This window comes from Lacerta agilis, chromosome 10 (genome assembly GCF_009819535.1).
Source record: "Lacerta agilis isolate rLacAgi1 chromosome 10, rLacAgi1.pri, whole genome shotgun sequence".
Classification (NCBI taxonomy): domain Eukaryota; kingdom Metazoa; phylum Chordata; class Lepidosauria; order Squamata; family Lacertidae; genus Lacerta; species Lacerta agilis.
In genome coordinates, this window is record NC_046321.1 from 3,952,404 (window position 1) to 3,965,969 (window position 13,566).

The 13,566-nt window shown below is 51.1% G+C and overlaps 1 protein-coding gene across 5 annotated transcripts in view; it reads left to right on the plus strand.

Annotated features, from left to right (window-relative positions):
• The window catches only part of NRF1 (nuclear respiratory factor 1), a 62,132-nt gene extending 49,705 nt beyond the window's left edge, over window positions 1–12,427 (plus strand). For all 5 annotated transcript variants that reach the window (XM_033161988.1, XM_033161991.1, XM_033161992.1 and 2 more), the window contains one exon: window positions 12,130–12,427. In XM_033161988.1, the coding sequence (XP_033017879.1) occupies window positions 12,130–12,293 (164 nt within the window). In that variant the 3' untranslated portion in view covers window positions 12,294–12,427. The remainder of the gene's footprint in view (window positions 1–12,129) is intronic.
• The last annotated feature ends 1,139 nt before the right edge of the window (window positions 12,428–13,566 follow it).

A 13,566-nucleotide genomic window follows, 5' to 3' on the forward strand; every position in this document is an offset into this window, starting at 1 on the left:
GGGGAGCTACCTGATTGGTCACGAATAGCTGAGGGAGGTGGGAGGGGAAGGAGGGCGAAGAGCCTTAGCCGAGCGGTGGAATTAACCAGCCAATTCATTCTGCCCTAGATTTGATGCGAACGAATGGGCTCGTTCATCATCCTATTACATATGCCACCGGCCCGTCCTTCGCTTCTTAGCAAGAGCTTTGCCAGTGTTCAGTAATCCTGACGTCCTTTCCTGCAAGGAAATAGCCATATCTGTTACCCGTATTGCCGCTGGTTAGTGGAGGCCGGCCGAGCACCCCTCCCTGGTCATCAAGTGAGCGGGTGGCAGAAGGGATGTTCTTCAAGGGTCAGGTACTGGAATATTTTGGACACCAGATTTAACTGATAAGAGGAGAGCTGCTAGGGCTTTGTCCTCCTAGTAGCCCTTCTCCCGTTAACCCCAGTCGATGGAGATCGGCTGCGGTTATTCAGCGGAGGCCACTTGCTTCACCACCTCACGTGTCCCTAGTCTTAGCCCTGGCACTGAAATCATGTTTCGGGGTGAACCTGAACAACCTGTTTGCAGAGGGGCAGGGGCTCCCATGAGCAGATCAAGTTTGGCGGCAGATTCATAGAGGAGGGGGCTCTCAGTGGCTGCGGTCTGCCTCCACACAATGTGAGGCTGCCATGCTTATCAAAACCAGTTCCTGGGGACCGCAGGAGGAGAGAAGTAGATCCTGTGCTCGCATCCTGCTTGCAGGGCCATCCGGTTGACCGGTGTGAGAACAGGATGCTGAACTAAGTGGGCCATTGACCTGATTCAGCACGCTCTTCTTGTGTCCTTACATGCCTATTCAGTCCAAATTCTGCACCAATAAAGGATTAGGTAGATTGACAGAACGTGCACAATTCGTCTTCTATTTCCTGATCTCTGATTCTAGATTTGCTAGTTGCGGGTCAGCAGCTTTGCTGCTCACTGAAGCCACAGGAACCCCATCCAGCCCTCTTCCTGCCCTACTGAGATGCCAGCAGCAGGCACGCAGCCATAAGGACTAGGGACTTGATTCTTTAAATAATGAAAAGGACAGTTGACATTCTCAGAGAACTGAATTCTGCAAACTGGATGCTTTATTTGTTTTCCCGTGGAACTGCAGATGCAACCCTGACAGTTCCAGAATATCACTTTGTCTCGGTGATCTATCAAACGATTTATCATGTGACCATCTCCCCCCCCCCCAACATGACTGGTGGCTTTTGGGATGCCCTGAGAAGATTAACTGCGGTATGTTTGGAGTGGGGGAGGCCAGGGAAGCAGTGCGCAAGTGGGCCCCCACCGCCCTGGCAACAAAGAGCTTGTGCTTGCAGCTTGGCGCGTTCGCCAAACAACCTCCAGCCCCCTTCTGCGAGGTCAACGCTGCCCACTGCAAATCCAAGCCCAGCACTTGGTGTGCTTCTGCTGGTCGTCCGCCTAGACTGCTCCTGGACATTAATCCTTGCCAGTAGGAACTGTACGTGCGCTTCTTAACTTCTGCCACGGGGCCCCATTGCAGCACTCGGCCGGGACTGAAGCCAGGCTGCTGTCTAGGCAGGGCCTGACGTGTGCCCGCCTGTCTACCAGCTGGGACTGAGAGAGCGTGACGGTGAACTCTGATCTGGATCGGTGGGGCCGGAGCCCTGCAGGTGGATCGGGCCAGAGGCCGTTCCAGCCCAGCTTCCTGCTCCCTCGGTGACCAGCCAGATGCCACGACGGAAAGCCCTCTTGCCCGACCCCGTGGCATCCCTCTCCCCATTGAGAGGCACCCTGTCTCCGATGGTGGGTGGCATCTCCGGGCATGAGCAGGACTCTGCCTCGTTCGGCCTTGCATTCCCCGCCTGCAATTACCGGTCGCTTACAGAGAGGAATACATTGGCTCTCTAAAGCATTACATAAACGAGGCGTGCCAGCATGCTACCCCCTTTGCCTTGCAGCTCTTAGAGAAGCTTGGTGCACCTCCTTGCCCCCCCCCCAGCAGCTCCTTCCTTCCCTGCTGGGAGCCCTGACATCCTCTCCCATTAATGGGGCCGATCAGTCACTCCCTCCAGCTGTCACAGGCGATGGCATCTATTTATTTATTTTAATGTGTATGTATGTATTTTCCCTTTAAAGCGCAGGACCGTTTTTACCTTCCACGTGGCCTGAATTAGGGAAAATGGACAGGAGGGACAGGGCCTGTTTAAAAATTAAAGCTGATTACAAGGCATTAAAGGAAGAGATGGCCGTCCTCGGGTGCTCACCGCCCGCTGCAATATGTTCCCTTCTGCTCTCCGCCAAGGAATAGCAGCCTGCACTGTTAACGGGAGGAGAAGCTGGCAGCCATTTTGGGCCTTAGCAAGCGGGAGGCCTCAGAAAGCGCTTTGGAGGGTTTTTCCCCCGGCCGCTGTCCCTGCACAGTTGAAAAGCTGGTCCTCTCTCAGCAGCGAGAGGGGCTTTCTTTCCAGGCTGAGTGTCCGGAGCTGCTTCAAGTCAGATCATTGGGTCCTCCTTCATGCGGCGCATGATTAAAACTGTGGAACTCACCGCCACTGGAGGCAGGGATGAGAGAAATTCATGGAGGAAAGGGCTACAAATGGCTACTAGCCAGGTTGGCTGTGCTCTGCCTCCGCGGTTGGAGGCAGCGATGCTTCTGAATCCCAGTTTCTGGAAACCGCAGGAGCAGAGAGTGTTGTTCTTGTGCTTTCCCAGCAAGCTCGTCTGATCCAGCAAGCTCGTCTTAACGTTCCTTGCACTTTCTGGAGATTCTCTACATCTTAAAAGGGGTGGTGGGTAACCCTTTCCTAGCAGGGCAGGGAAAAGGTTGGTCCCTCATGCCTCCCAGCTGGTAGGAGAATGACAGTATCAGGAACTCAGGCTGGGAGGGGATGCTTTTGCCCCAGGGAACCAGCCTTGACTGCCACCTGCATTCTGTGACTCGGTTTCAGCCGCTGCCGCCACCACTCATATCATTTTAGGTGTCTCATTTATAATGCATCAGCCTTTCGTTCTCCAGCCGCCACACAGAGGAGAGACGATAATCGCAGCCGTTTCTGCTGAGAGGGGAAGTGCTGGAGATCAGGAAGGGGTGCTCATCTTCCCTCCCTGGACAGCAGTTGTCCAAGGAGCCGGGCCACTGGCACGTGGGCTAAAGCTGCAGCTTTTCAGTTGATTGATTGGTTAATCAACTCAAACCCTTCTGTGCTGTGCAGGCCTAAGCTTCGGAAGTCGGTCCCACTAAATTCAATGTTACTTAACTCCCCCTGTTCACGAGTTTAATAATGGGAACCTTGACTGTTTGGTCCAGTCGTGGACGACTCTGGGGTTGCGGCGCTCATCTCGCTTTACTGGCCGAGGGAGCCGGCGTACAGCTTCTGGGTCATGTGGCCAGCATGACTAAGCCGCTTCTGGCGAACCAGAGCAGCGCACAGAAATGCCGTTTACCTTCCCGCCGGAGCAGTACCTATTTATCTACTTGCCTTTTGACGTGCTTTTGAACTGCTGGGTTGGCAGGAGCAGGGACCGAGCAACGGGAGCTCACTCCATCGCAGGGATTCGAACCGCCGACCTTCTGATCGGCAAGCCCTAGGCTCTGTGGTTTAACCCACAGTGCCACCCATGTCCCTGCAAGTTTAATATTGTAGCCTGAAATGATGCTCCCCCGCTCCAGTTAGCCAAAGGCAGAAGAGAGAATTTTCCTGTTCTGCTTCTCACACGAGAGCAGGGATGGAAGAAGATTAGAATGACCCAATTTGCACCTTCCAGACTAATTCAGAGATCTGAATGCAATTGTGCACCTCTTGAGTTTTGTGCTATGTTGCTCAGTTAAAAAAAAAAATACTGGATGGCATTAAAAAACACCACATGTATTAAAGTAAAGTACATTTTTAAATGTGTACATTGCATACGTTGTGATAAAATATACATTTTTAAATACAGAGGATTGGGGGGGGGGGAAATTGTGCAAAGATTATTGTGGAAATGAGATCAAACAGAGCCCTGCAGAATTTGCCCTGGATGGGATTCATCCATTCCTGCACAAGGGGGAATACATCTTATGAGATGATGGCACCCACTATGCATAAAAATCTATGTGCCCTTTCTTTCTTCAAAAGTGCAGATGATGCAAATATGAAATAATAATTTATAATAATAATTTATTATTTGTACCCCGCCCATCTGACTGGGTTGCCCCAGCCACTCTGGGCGGCTCATATAAAACCCATATAGTGGATTGATTTTAACATTTCTATGGTCAATCTTAACATCAGTGGTTTTATATTGCTTCTCCTGTTCGCTATTTTCCATCCTACTACAATAATTTGACTGGAGAATGAATGACTGAGGAATTTGCAAGCATGCTTCTGTTGAAATTCTCACTGCCCACGTAGACTAGCTGTTCTGTGGGGAAACCTGCAAACTTTGCTGCCGTTTAATGCCTTCGCCACTGTCCCCATGCGTTTTTCAATGTGCTGTGCTGTGTTAGGCTGCAGGCACAGGGCCAGTGGGAAATTGCAAGGGTGGCCCACTTCCTGCCTGTCCCACTGAGCCTCTGAGCACGTTGATTCCTGGCTTTTCGCCTCCCTCCTTAAAAACGGGCATTATTACAAACGAAAATGAAAAGTGTTACGTGTTTTTTAGTAGCTGCTAATACAACGTGCGGTCATAAATGAGTTGCGATTTACTTGTGATTCCTACTTTGCAGGGGGTTGGACTAGATGGCCGCCGGGGTCCCTTCCAACTCTACAATTCTGTGACTATACTTGCCAGTTCTAAGATGCAGCTGTCTCTTAATCTAGTTGCGGTATTGCTGCCTTGGCCTTCCCTTCCCAAGCCCTATTCCGAATGGGATTCGAGAGAAGCCCAGCACAGATAAAGGAGAGCGATAAAGGGCACACATCAAAAATGCCTGCATGTTGCATCCGCGCGTAATCTCCTTTCTCCATGAATACCAACGCCACTTTCCTCTTGGGTGCAACTCAGGAGGCAAATGGGGCGGAGAGGGAGGCTGGTGAAGTTTTCCAACATTTGCTTTAGCCTTTGATTGGATGGGTGGCTAAGGGCACGAATGTGCTGGCATTTCTCTGGCGCGTGGTGCCGGGAACTGAGCAGCAGCTCTGTAGCCCTTCTGGCTGAAAATCCTGCCCCCCTGATGCTCTGGGGAGGGCCTGCCTGCCTGCCTGCCTGCCTTTTTCTCCTCTCCCTCTCTAGCCCCACATCTCCCAGTGACCTTCTCAGTCCCGGGGACAGCTTGGCTTTGCTGGGAAGCAGATCATGTGACTGCAGTAATCCGTAGCCGGTAAACATCTGCGCGGGGAGCTTGCAGGAAGAAATCAGCCTCTTTCCACCCCACAGACACACGCAAACACAAGCTCCCCTTGCCCTGCAGATTCTGAAATGAGAACAAGAGGCCATGGGGCAGCCACTGCTGTGTGGGGGGTCACTGTATCTAACGCACCTCTGAGGTTGTCCTGCCGGACATAGGAACCTAGGCAGCTGCCTTATAGCAAGCCAGACCAATGGTCCATCTTGCTCAGTATTGACTGGCAGCTGCTCTCCAGGGTTTCAGGCAGGAGTCTCTCCCAGCTCCATTGTGGAGGTGCCGTTGGGGATTGAAGCAGGACCTTCTGCATGCAAGGCAGATGTCCTAGCACTGAGCTACAGCCCTTCCCCATCTTGCACCCAGGAACTCCGGCTCGCCTTTCTCCGTAGCCGCTAACCACAATAACTCATTGCTTTGTTAAATTTCCCCATTTCTGGGTGCTAATTCCTTACCCCAGCCCAAGACAGGAAGAGTCCCAGCAGATCGGGCGAAAAGGTCTATCAGATATGCTCTGTGAGCATTCTGTCTCCTACCACAGGCACTCGGGTGGGAAGCTCATAAGCAATGAATTGCAGCCAGTTCCTCTCTCTTTTCTCCTTTTCGCTAGCCATTGTTTTCCGGCAGGTCTCTTGAGCAGCTCTGCCAAATAGAGGAGACAGCAGGTGAAATGTTAGAGCTGACGGACAGATTTAACAAGCCACCAGCATTCACCCGGAGTCCTCTAAAGAACTTGTGAGAAGTTGCTTTTAACAAAATAAATAAATAAATACTGATTGGCATTTAAATCAAACTCCTTAGCAGAGGATTAGGAGACAGCCATTGTAACACTGGTTGCTTGAAAGGAGGAAACGGGAAATCATAGACCTGTCGACATAACGTCTGACCCAGGTTCAATTGGTAGAAAGAATCGTTAAAACCCACCGAAGAACAAGTCTTGTGGCAGAAGGATCAGCATGGCTTCTGCAAAAAGAAGCCCTGCCAGCATTTCAGATTTCTTTGCAGAGCGTGAACAAGCAGGTGGCTAGGGCTGATCTGGTAGATATTTTACTCTTGGACTTTCAGAGAGCTTTTGATGCAGGTCCTAGCTCCTGCCCACCTAGCAGTTCGAAAGCATGTCAGAGTGCAAGTAGATAAATAGGTACCACTCCGGCGGGAAGGTAAACGGTGTTTCCGTGCGCTGCTCTGGTGCGCCAGAAGCGGCTCAGTCATGCTGGCCACATGACCCAGAAGCTGTACACCGGCTCCCTCGGCCAGTAAAGCGAGATGAGTGCCGCAACCCCAGAGTTGTCCACGACTGGACCTAACGGTCAGGGGTCCCTTTATCTTTAGGCTCCATGCATGGCTCTGCCACTGTTGGTTATGTGTTAATAATAAAAAGAATTTTAAAAAATATATATCAGGCAACCGTTAGTCACCTCAGTTAGTCACCACCAGCAGCAGCATGCTCTGAAAGGACTGAAGTTTCTGGGAAGTTTTCCCAAGGACCATCCTGGTTACAGTCCCCCCCCCTTCATTTGGGGGCAGGGTTCCACGCTAGGGAGCAGCGCCGGCAGCCCTACAGACGTGCTCTTCGTCCCCCCCACACACACCCCGCCCTTGCCCAAGTTGTGAGCAAAGGGATTTTCTCTTTAATACCATTGAAAGGGTCCGAAATCCCAAGCTTTAGATTAACATGTGCCAACTAGATTAAGGCTAATCAGAGGGGCAGATGCCGTGGGGTGACAGTCCCCAGGCCTGATTACCATATCTCTGGGGCTTTAACCGCGGCTCCTCTCCCAAGGGCAGGCGGCTGTGCTCTGGGGTCCCGCAGGGCCTTGCCCGCCTCTCCCCTTGGGCTGCTCCCCTTGCTCGCTTTCTCAGCGCTGAAGGCCGTTGCAGCCAATGCTGGGGAGCAATTCAGCTTAATCCCCTCGGAGCAAAAGGACGTTTCTGTGCATGCACAGACAGTTCCCGGCTTTTAAGCTTCCATGCTGTGCGTGAGGCGAAGCCAGGCTGAATGACATATTTAGCAATGGCCTCGTTGCACGTTGACCTCTCTTGGTTTTTCCTCTTACTTTGTTTTTCTTCTTTTTCGCTCGCCTTTCCTTTTCCTTTCTCCATCTCTCTCCTTTCCTTTTATCCCAGCTGAGAGCTCCAGGCTTGCAACCCAACATGCTCTCTGCCCCAGTGACAAGGGGGAAAGTCTCCTTCCTTCCTTCCTTCCTTCCTTCCTTCCTTCCTTCCTTCCTTCCTTTTTTTAAACGCAACAACAGAACTCTGTCTTTGGGATATTTATAGGTTTGCTAGCTCATGACCAGCCCTTTGCCCTAAGGTCCCAGGGCGGGTTACAACATTTAAAAAAGTTTAAAACGATGTATAACCAGTGCTTTTTTGTGGGGGGGGGACACGCGTACCCCTAAACATTTTGTGAATCTTAAGTTTGGCCTCATTGAGGGGCAGTATTTCAATATGAGTAGGAAAATTAGAGTACCCCATGACATTTTTTTAAAGAAAAAAAGCACTGCGTACAAGCATAAAAATGAGATTATGATCGCCACTTTCGGGATTCAGATTGTAGGCTGTGTGGGGCAGGGTCCTTGTGCTCACGTGATTCCAGGGCGGGTCACTTGAGTCAAATCAGCCTTTGCCAACCTGTTACCCGCCTCCCAAATGGTTTGAGATTACTACCAGCAGCCCTGTTGTTGTTGTTCAGTTGTTCAGTCGTGTCTGACTCTTCGTGACCCCATGGACCAGAGCACGCCAGGCACGCCTATCCTCCACTGCCTCTCACGGTTTGGTCAAACTCATGCTAGTCGCTTCAAGAACACTGTCCAACCATCTCATCCTCTGTCGTCCCCTTCTCCTTGTGCCCTCCATCTTTCCCAACATCAGGGTCTTTTCTAGGGAGTCTTCTCTTCTCATGAGGTGGCCAAAGTACTGGAGCCTCAACTTCAGGATCTGTCCTTCTAGTGAAAACTCAGGGCTGATTTCCTTCAGAATGGATAGGCTTGATCTTCTTGCAGTCCATGGGACTCTCAAGAGTCTCCTCCAGCACCATAATTCAAAAGCATCCATTCTTCGGCGATCAGCCTTCTTTATGGTCCAGCTCTCACTTCCATACATCACCACTGGGAATACCATAGCTTTAACTATACGGACCTTTGTCGGCAAGGTGATGTCTCTGCTTTTTAAGATGCTGTCTAGGTTTGTCATTGCTTTTCTCCCAAGAAGCAGGCGTCTTCTAATTTCGTGACTACTGTCACCCTCTGCAGTGATCATGGAACCCAAGAAAGTGAAATTTCTCACTGCCTCCATTTCTTCCCCTTCTATTTGCCAGGAGGTGATGGGACCAGTTATAGTCCAAAACATTATGAGGTTGTTGGGCGGCCTGGGAAGCCAGGTTGTCCAAATTCCAGTAATACGTTTGCAGCAAACCCCAAATTAAATTTTCTGCTGTTTTTAACTGAATTAGCATGTAGAAGTGTACTGTTGCATTCTTGCTTGGCTCTTTGGCTTCATTTCCTCCAGAGTTGTTCCCTTCCTCACATCTTTCTGCAATGTGCTTGATCTCGGCTTGCCAGCGTGGACTTAGGACCTGGGAGAGACCAGGGTTCGAATCCTCACTTGGCTGTGAAGCTCACTGGCTAACCTTGAGGGCTAGTCGCTGCCTCTTAGCCTAACCTACCTCATAGGGTTGTTGTGGGGGTTAAATGAGGAGCGGAGGAGCCATTTATACCAGCTTTTGCTCCTGGGAGAGGAAGATGGGAGATTGAATGAATGAATGAATGAAACTGTGATCTGAATTGTTTAGCAGTTAGGAGTTTAGAGCATTGGCAAGTTTTAACGGCCAGCTCTGGAGTATAGTCAGGATTTTTAAATTGCCAAAAAAAAAGTAGTTTGGTTTTTAAGAGGGCTTGCTATAGATCGTGTCTAAAGCAAGGTTTTCTGCACAAAACAACAGGTCCATCTTTTGCTTCCTGACATGTATAGCTGCTACGGAGGCCTGTTTCTAACAAAAGTCACTCACTGGCTCAGTTTTCAGTGTATCTGAAGAAGTGTGCATGCACACAAAAGCTCATACCAAGAACAAACTTAGTTGGTCTCTAAGGTGCTACTGGAAGGAATTTTTTTATTTTATTTTGTTTTGACTATGGCAGACCAACACGGTTACCTACCTGTAACTGGCTCAGTTGAGACAGTTTGGAATGCTGAGATGTAACAGTAAACTATGGTTTGATCAAGCTAGGGAGTAACCAACTGAATCAATGCAAGGGGGGAGAGAGAGAAGGGGATGAACACATGGCCAGTGGAGAAAAATTTCTCCTATGTTCTCCCTGTACAAGTAAGGGGTTCCCCCCCCCCTTTTAGGGGAAATAGCAGCTGCAGAATGGTGGCGGGTGGTGATTTTCCCTGGGAATCTAACACTGGGCGGAAAAAATTAACTATCTCATGATAACATAAGGTGTTCCTGCTAGATCATGGCCCATTCAGTCCAGCATCCTGCTCTCACATGCCTGGGGGAAACCTGCAAGCAGGATTCAAAAACAAGAGCAACTCTCCCCTCTTGCAGTTTCCAGCAGCTGGGATTCAAAAGCCCGTCTGCCCCCGACTGTGGAGGCAGAGAAGGGTCGTCGTGGCTAGGAGTCTTTTGATAGCCCTCTCCACAAATTAGACAAATCTTTTTTAAACCATCCAGGTTGGCAGCTATCCCTTCCTCCTGTGGCAGCGAGTTCCATAGTTTAACTATGTGCCATGTAAATATTTTTTTTTAACCTTTCCTGAATCTTCCCGCATTCGGCTCCATCGGGTGTCCATGAATTCTAGTGTAATGAGAAAGGGGGGGGGGGGACTTTTCTCCATCCACTTCCTCCAAGCCATACTTAATTCCACAAACTTCTATTGCGTCCCGTCTTCCTCGCCATTTCTCCAAACTGAAAAGTACTCCCAATCAAACCACCCCGCTCCCGTTGCTGCTGCTTGCCGAACTGTAGAGATCTTGAGATATATTGCATAGCTTGGCCCTGGGGAAAATAGGAACCCGCGTGCAAATTTCCCCTGGTGCTCATTTCTGAAAATGTTTTGGCCTAATGTTTCCTAGCATGGTTTTTCTAGTTCTGCTGATTTAAAAGAGCAGCCCCCCCCTCCCCTGTGAGTCTGTCTCGGACAGGCTTCTTCTACCTGCTTTTTGGGGCACAAGGCGGTGTTACCTGGCAATGCCCCAAGGGCGCCACAATCGTCCAAGAAAGAGCAACCAGGCAGGGCTCAGGGCCCAATTTGGAGTCGCCTCGGATACCAGGTCAGAGCGCTTAAGGCTTAAGCTCTGCTGTCTGCACAGCAAAGTGACACGAGGACACTGAAATCACATTCTGCCTCCACCTCCTGCTGTTAAAACGGTGACCTTCAGGAATGGAATCCGAGGTCTACGGCGGCGGACCCACTTTGCCCCTCCTTCAGAGCTTGGGGCTCGGGGATTCCGCTTCTCAGACCCAATAATTGTTTGCTAAAGATGTTCTATTGTTTGTAATGAGATCCTGCGCTGCGCAGCGCTCAAGGGTGTCAGGCTAGGACCAGGGTTCGAATCCCCACTTGGCCACGAAGCTGGCTTGGGTGGTTTGGGTCACTGTTCCTCGCCCTAACCTACCTCACAGGGTTGTTGTGGGGACTGAATGAGCAGGAGAAGGGGAGAACCGTGCAGTCCATCTCAAGGTGGGATATAAACACAATAATGAAATAATACGAAACAATGACAACCATAATCTGGTGCTAGATCCTCTTGCTTGTCTATTGAGGATAGAGAGGGGTGTGTGGGTGTCTTGTATCTAACCTGTTGCACAAAGTCACGGTTGTTGCATGTGGCCCTTGGAAGGTCACCCAAAAGGGAAGGCGGCCATTGGGCTTAAAAAAAAACATCCCCCTGGGCTAGTCTTTGGGCAAAGGGGCTCAACAGCTCTCTTTTATAGGCAGAAGATGGGTCCCTTCTCACTCTCGGGAGCCAGTGTGGTGTAGTGGTTAAGAGCGGTAGACTCGTAATCTGGGGAACCGGGTTCGCGTCTCCGCTCCTCCACATGCAGCTGCTGGGTGACCTTGGGCTAGTCATACTTCTTTGAAGTCTCTCGGCCCCACACACCTCACAGAGTGTTTGTTGTGGGGGAGGAAGGGAAAGGGGAATGTTAGCCGCTTTGAGACTCCTTCGGGTAGTGAAAAGCGGGATATCAAATCCAAACTCTTCTTCTTCTTTCAAAAATCAGCAGCAAAATAAGTGAATGCTATTCTAGGCTGCATCAACAGAAGTCTAGTGTCCAGATCAAGAGAAGTAATAGTACCACTCTATTCTGCCCTGGTCAGACCACACCTGGGATACTCTGTCCAGTTCTGGGAACCACAATTTATGAAGGATGTTGAGAAGCTGGAAGTTGTGCAGAGGAGGGCAGCAAAAATGATCAAGGGTCTGGAAACCAAGCCTTATGAGGAACAGTTGAGGGAATTGGGGATGTTTTAGCCTGCAAAAGAGGAGAGTGAGAGGAGATATGATAGCCGTCTTCAAATATCTCAAGGGCCGTCCCATGGAATTTGGAGCAAGTCTGTTTTCTCCTGCTCTGGAGGGTAGGACCCACACCAGTGGGTTCAAAATGACGAGAAATGAGATTCCAACTTAACCTCAGGAAGAATGGAATCTCCTTCCTTGGAGGTTTTTCAGCAGAGGTTGGGGGGGCCACCTGCCAGGGGGTTGGACTAGATGACCCCCCGGGGTCCCTTCCAACTTTTGTGATTCCAAGATTGCAGGATCTGGCTGAGCCCCTTGCCCAGCCTCGGTTCTCGCCTGACCCTCTCCCCTCTCTCTGTCTCCGCAGGGCTCGTCCAGATCCCCGTGAGCATGTACCAGACGGTGGTCACCAGCCTTGCTCAGGGGAACGGCCCCGTCCAGGTCGCCATGGCTCCCGTGGCCGCACGGATAACAGACAGCACCGTCACCATGGACGGCCAGGCCGTGGAGGTGGTGACTCTGGAGCAGTGACGGGCAAGAGCGGCAGGATCATGACGCTGCAGCAGCTTCCTCCTCCTCCTCCCTTGTGCGAATAGTTTTTCCTACGCCTCTGCAGAGGTGCAATCAGGTGGCATTTGTGAGTCTCGCAGCTTTGGAAGCAAAAAGGTTTCGTTTAAGAAAAAGGAGAAAAGACACACACACACACACACCGCGGGGGGAGAAAGCGAAAGGGTGTATTTCGGAGCACGGCTTTTACAGCTCCTCTCTGGCCTCGCGAAAGCAAGGAAGCCTGTTTGGGGCAGGCTGGGCCAAGCTTTCCTCTCCTAACTGCATGGACCATCCTTTCTCAAAGCCAGGGTGAGATGTGGCGAAAAGGTTTATCGCCCTCTCTTCTCAGGGCTGGGGGGGGCGAGGGAGGTGGGGTCCGTGATGGGGCTCCCTGCAGGCTTTCCTGGCCCGGCAGATCCCCACAAAGCCAGGGTCCTCTGCCTTCCTCGTGTCGAGAATTAGGTATCATTTTAACATGGACATAATATTTTAAAAGAGAGAGAGAAAGCAAGGCTTGAGAAGACAAATTGGGGAAAGAGACGACTTCTTTTTTTTTCTCGCAAAGGCGTTGAAAGGGTAAGAAAAGTCGTGCAGGAGACAGCGAGGGCTGCAGTCTGTTGACTCTGGATCCTGTTGGGATGGAGGGACCGTTCTTCCTCCCTTCCAAAGTTATTTGGTGACCTGTTGAAAGAGATTCTGCCCTCCCTCCTCCCTTTTTAAGTCCATGCTCGAAGCCTTCCCTTCCCCCCAAAGCCTCCTTTCCCCACTGGTGAATTTCTGCGTGCGGTTTTGTTTTGTTTTGTTTTGTAAAGACTCTCCTCCCTTGGAATGACAAGTTCGGAAAGGCACGAGGGAGCCACCAGTAGAAAGGCCCCGTTGGGTGTTGCAAAGGGACACGGGTGGCATCCAAGCACGCTTCCCCCAGCCTCATCGGCCACGTGGCTAAGATCCCGGCTACCGGTGCCAGTTCTGGTGGCGAAGATCGTAAGCTAGATCCCACCTGCCTTGCACCCACAATTCTCACCTCGATTTCCTTCCCCCGACCCCTTCTTCTCCAAATTGCACCCGGCACCCTGGGGCGGGAGCCCGTCCGAAGACCCCTTTCTCGTGGCGGCTGTTCGGAGCCCTTGGAGCTCCACCCCACAGCCCCAGCTGCGCACATCCCCTTCGTGGCGGCCAAGGCCTGCCTCCATGCACCCAAGGCTGCAAACTCGACATCGGCTGCCACGCTGCGCCGTGCAGGGGCCCAGTGTCT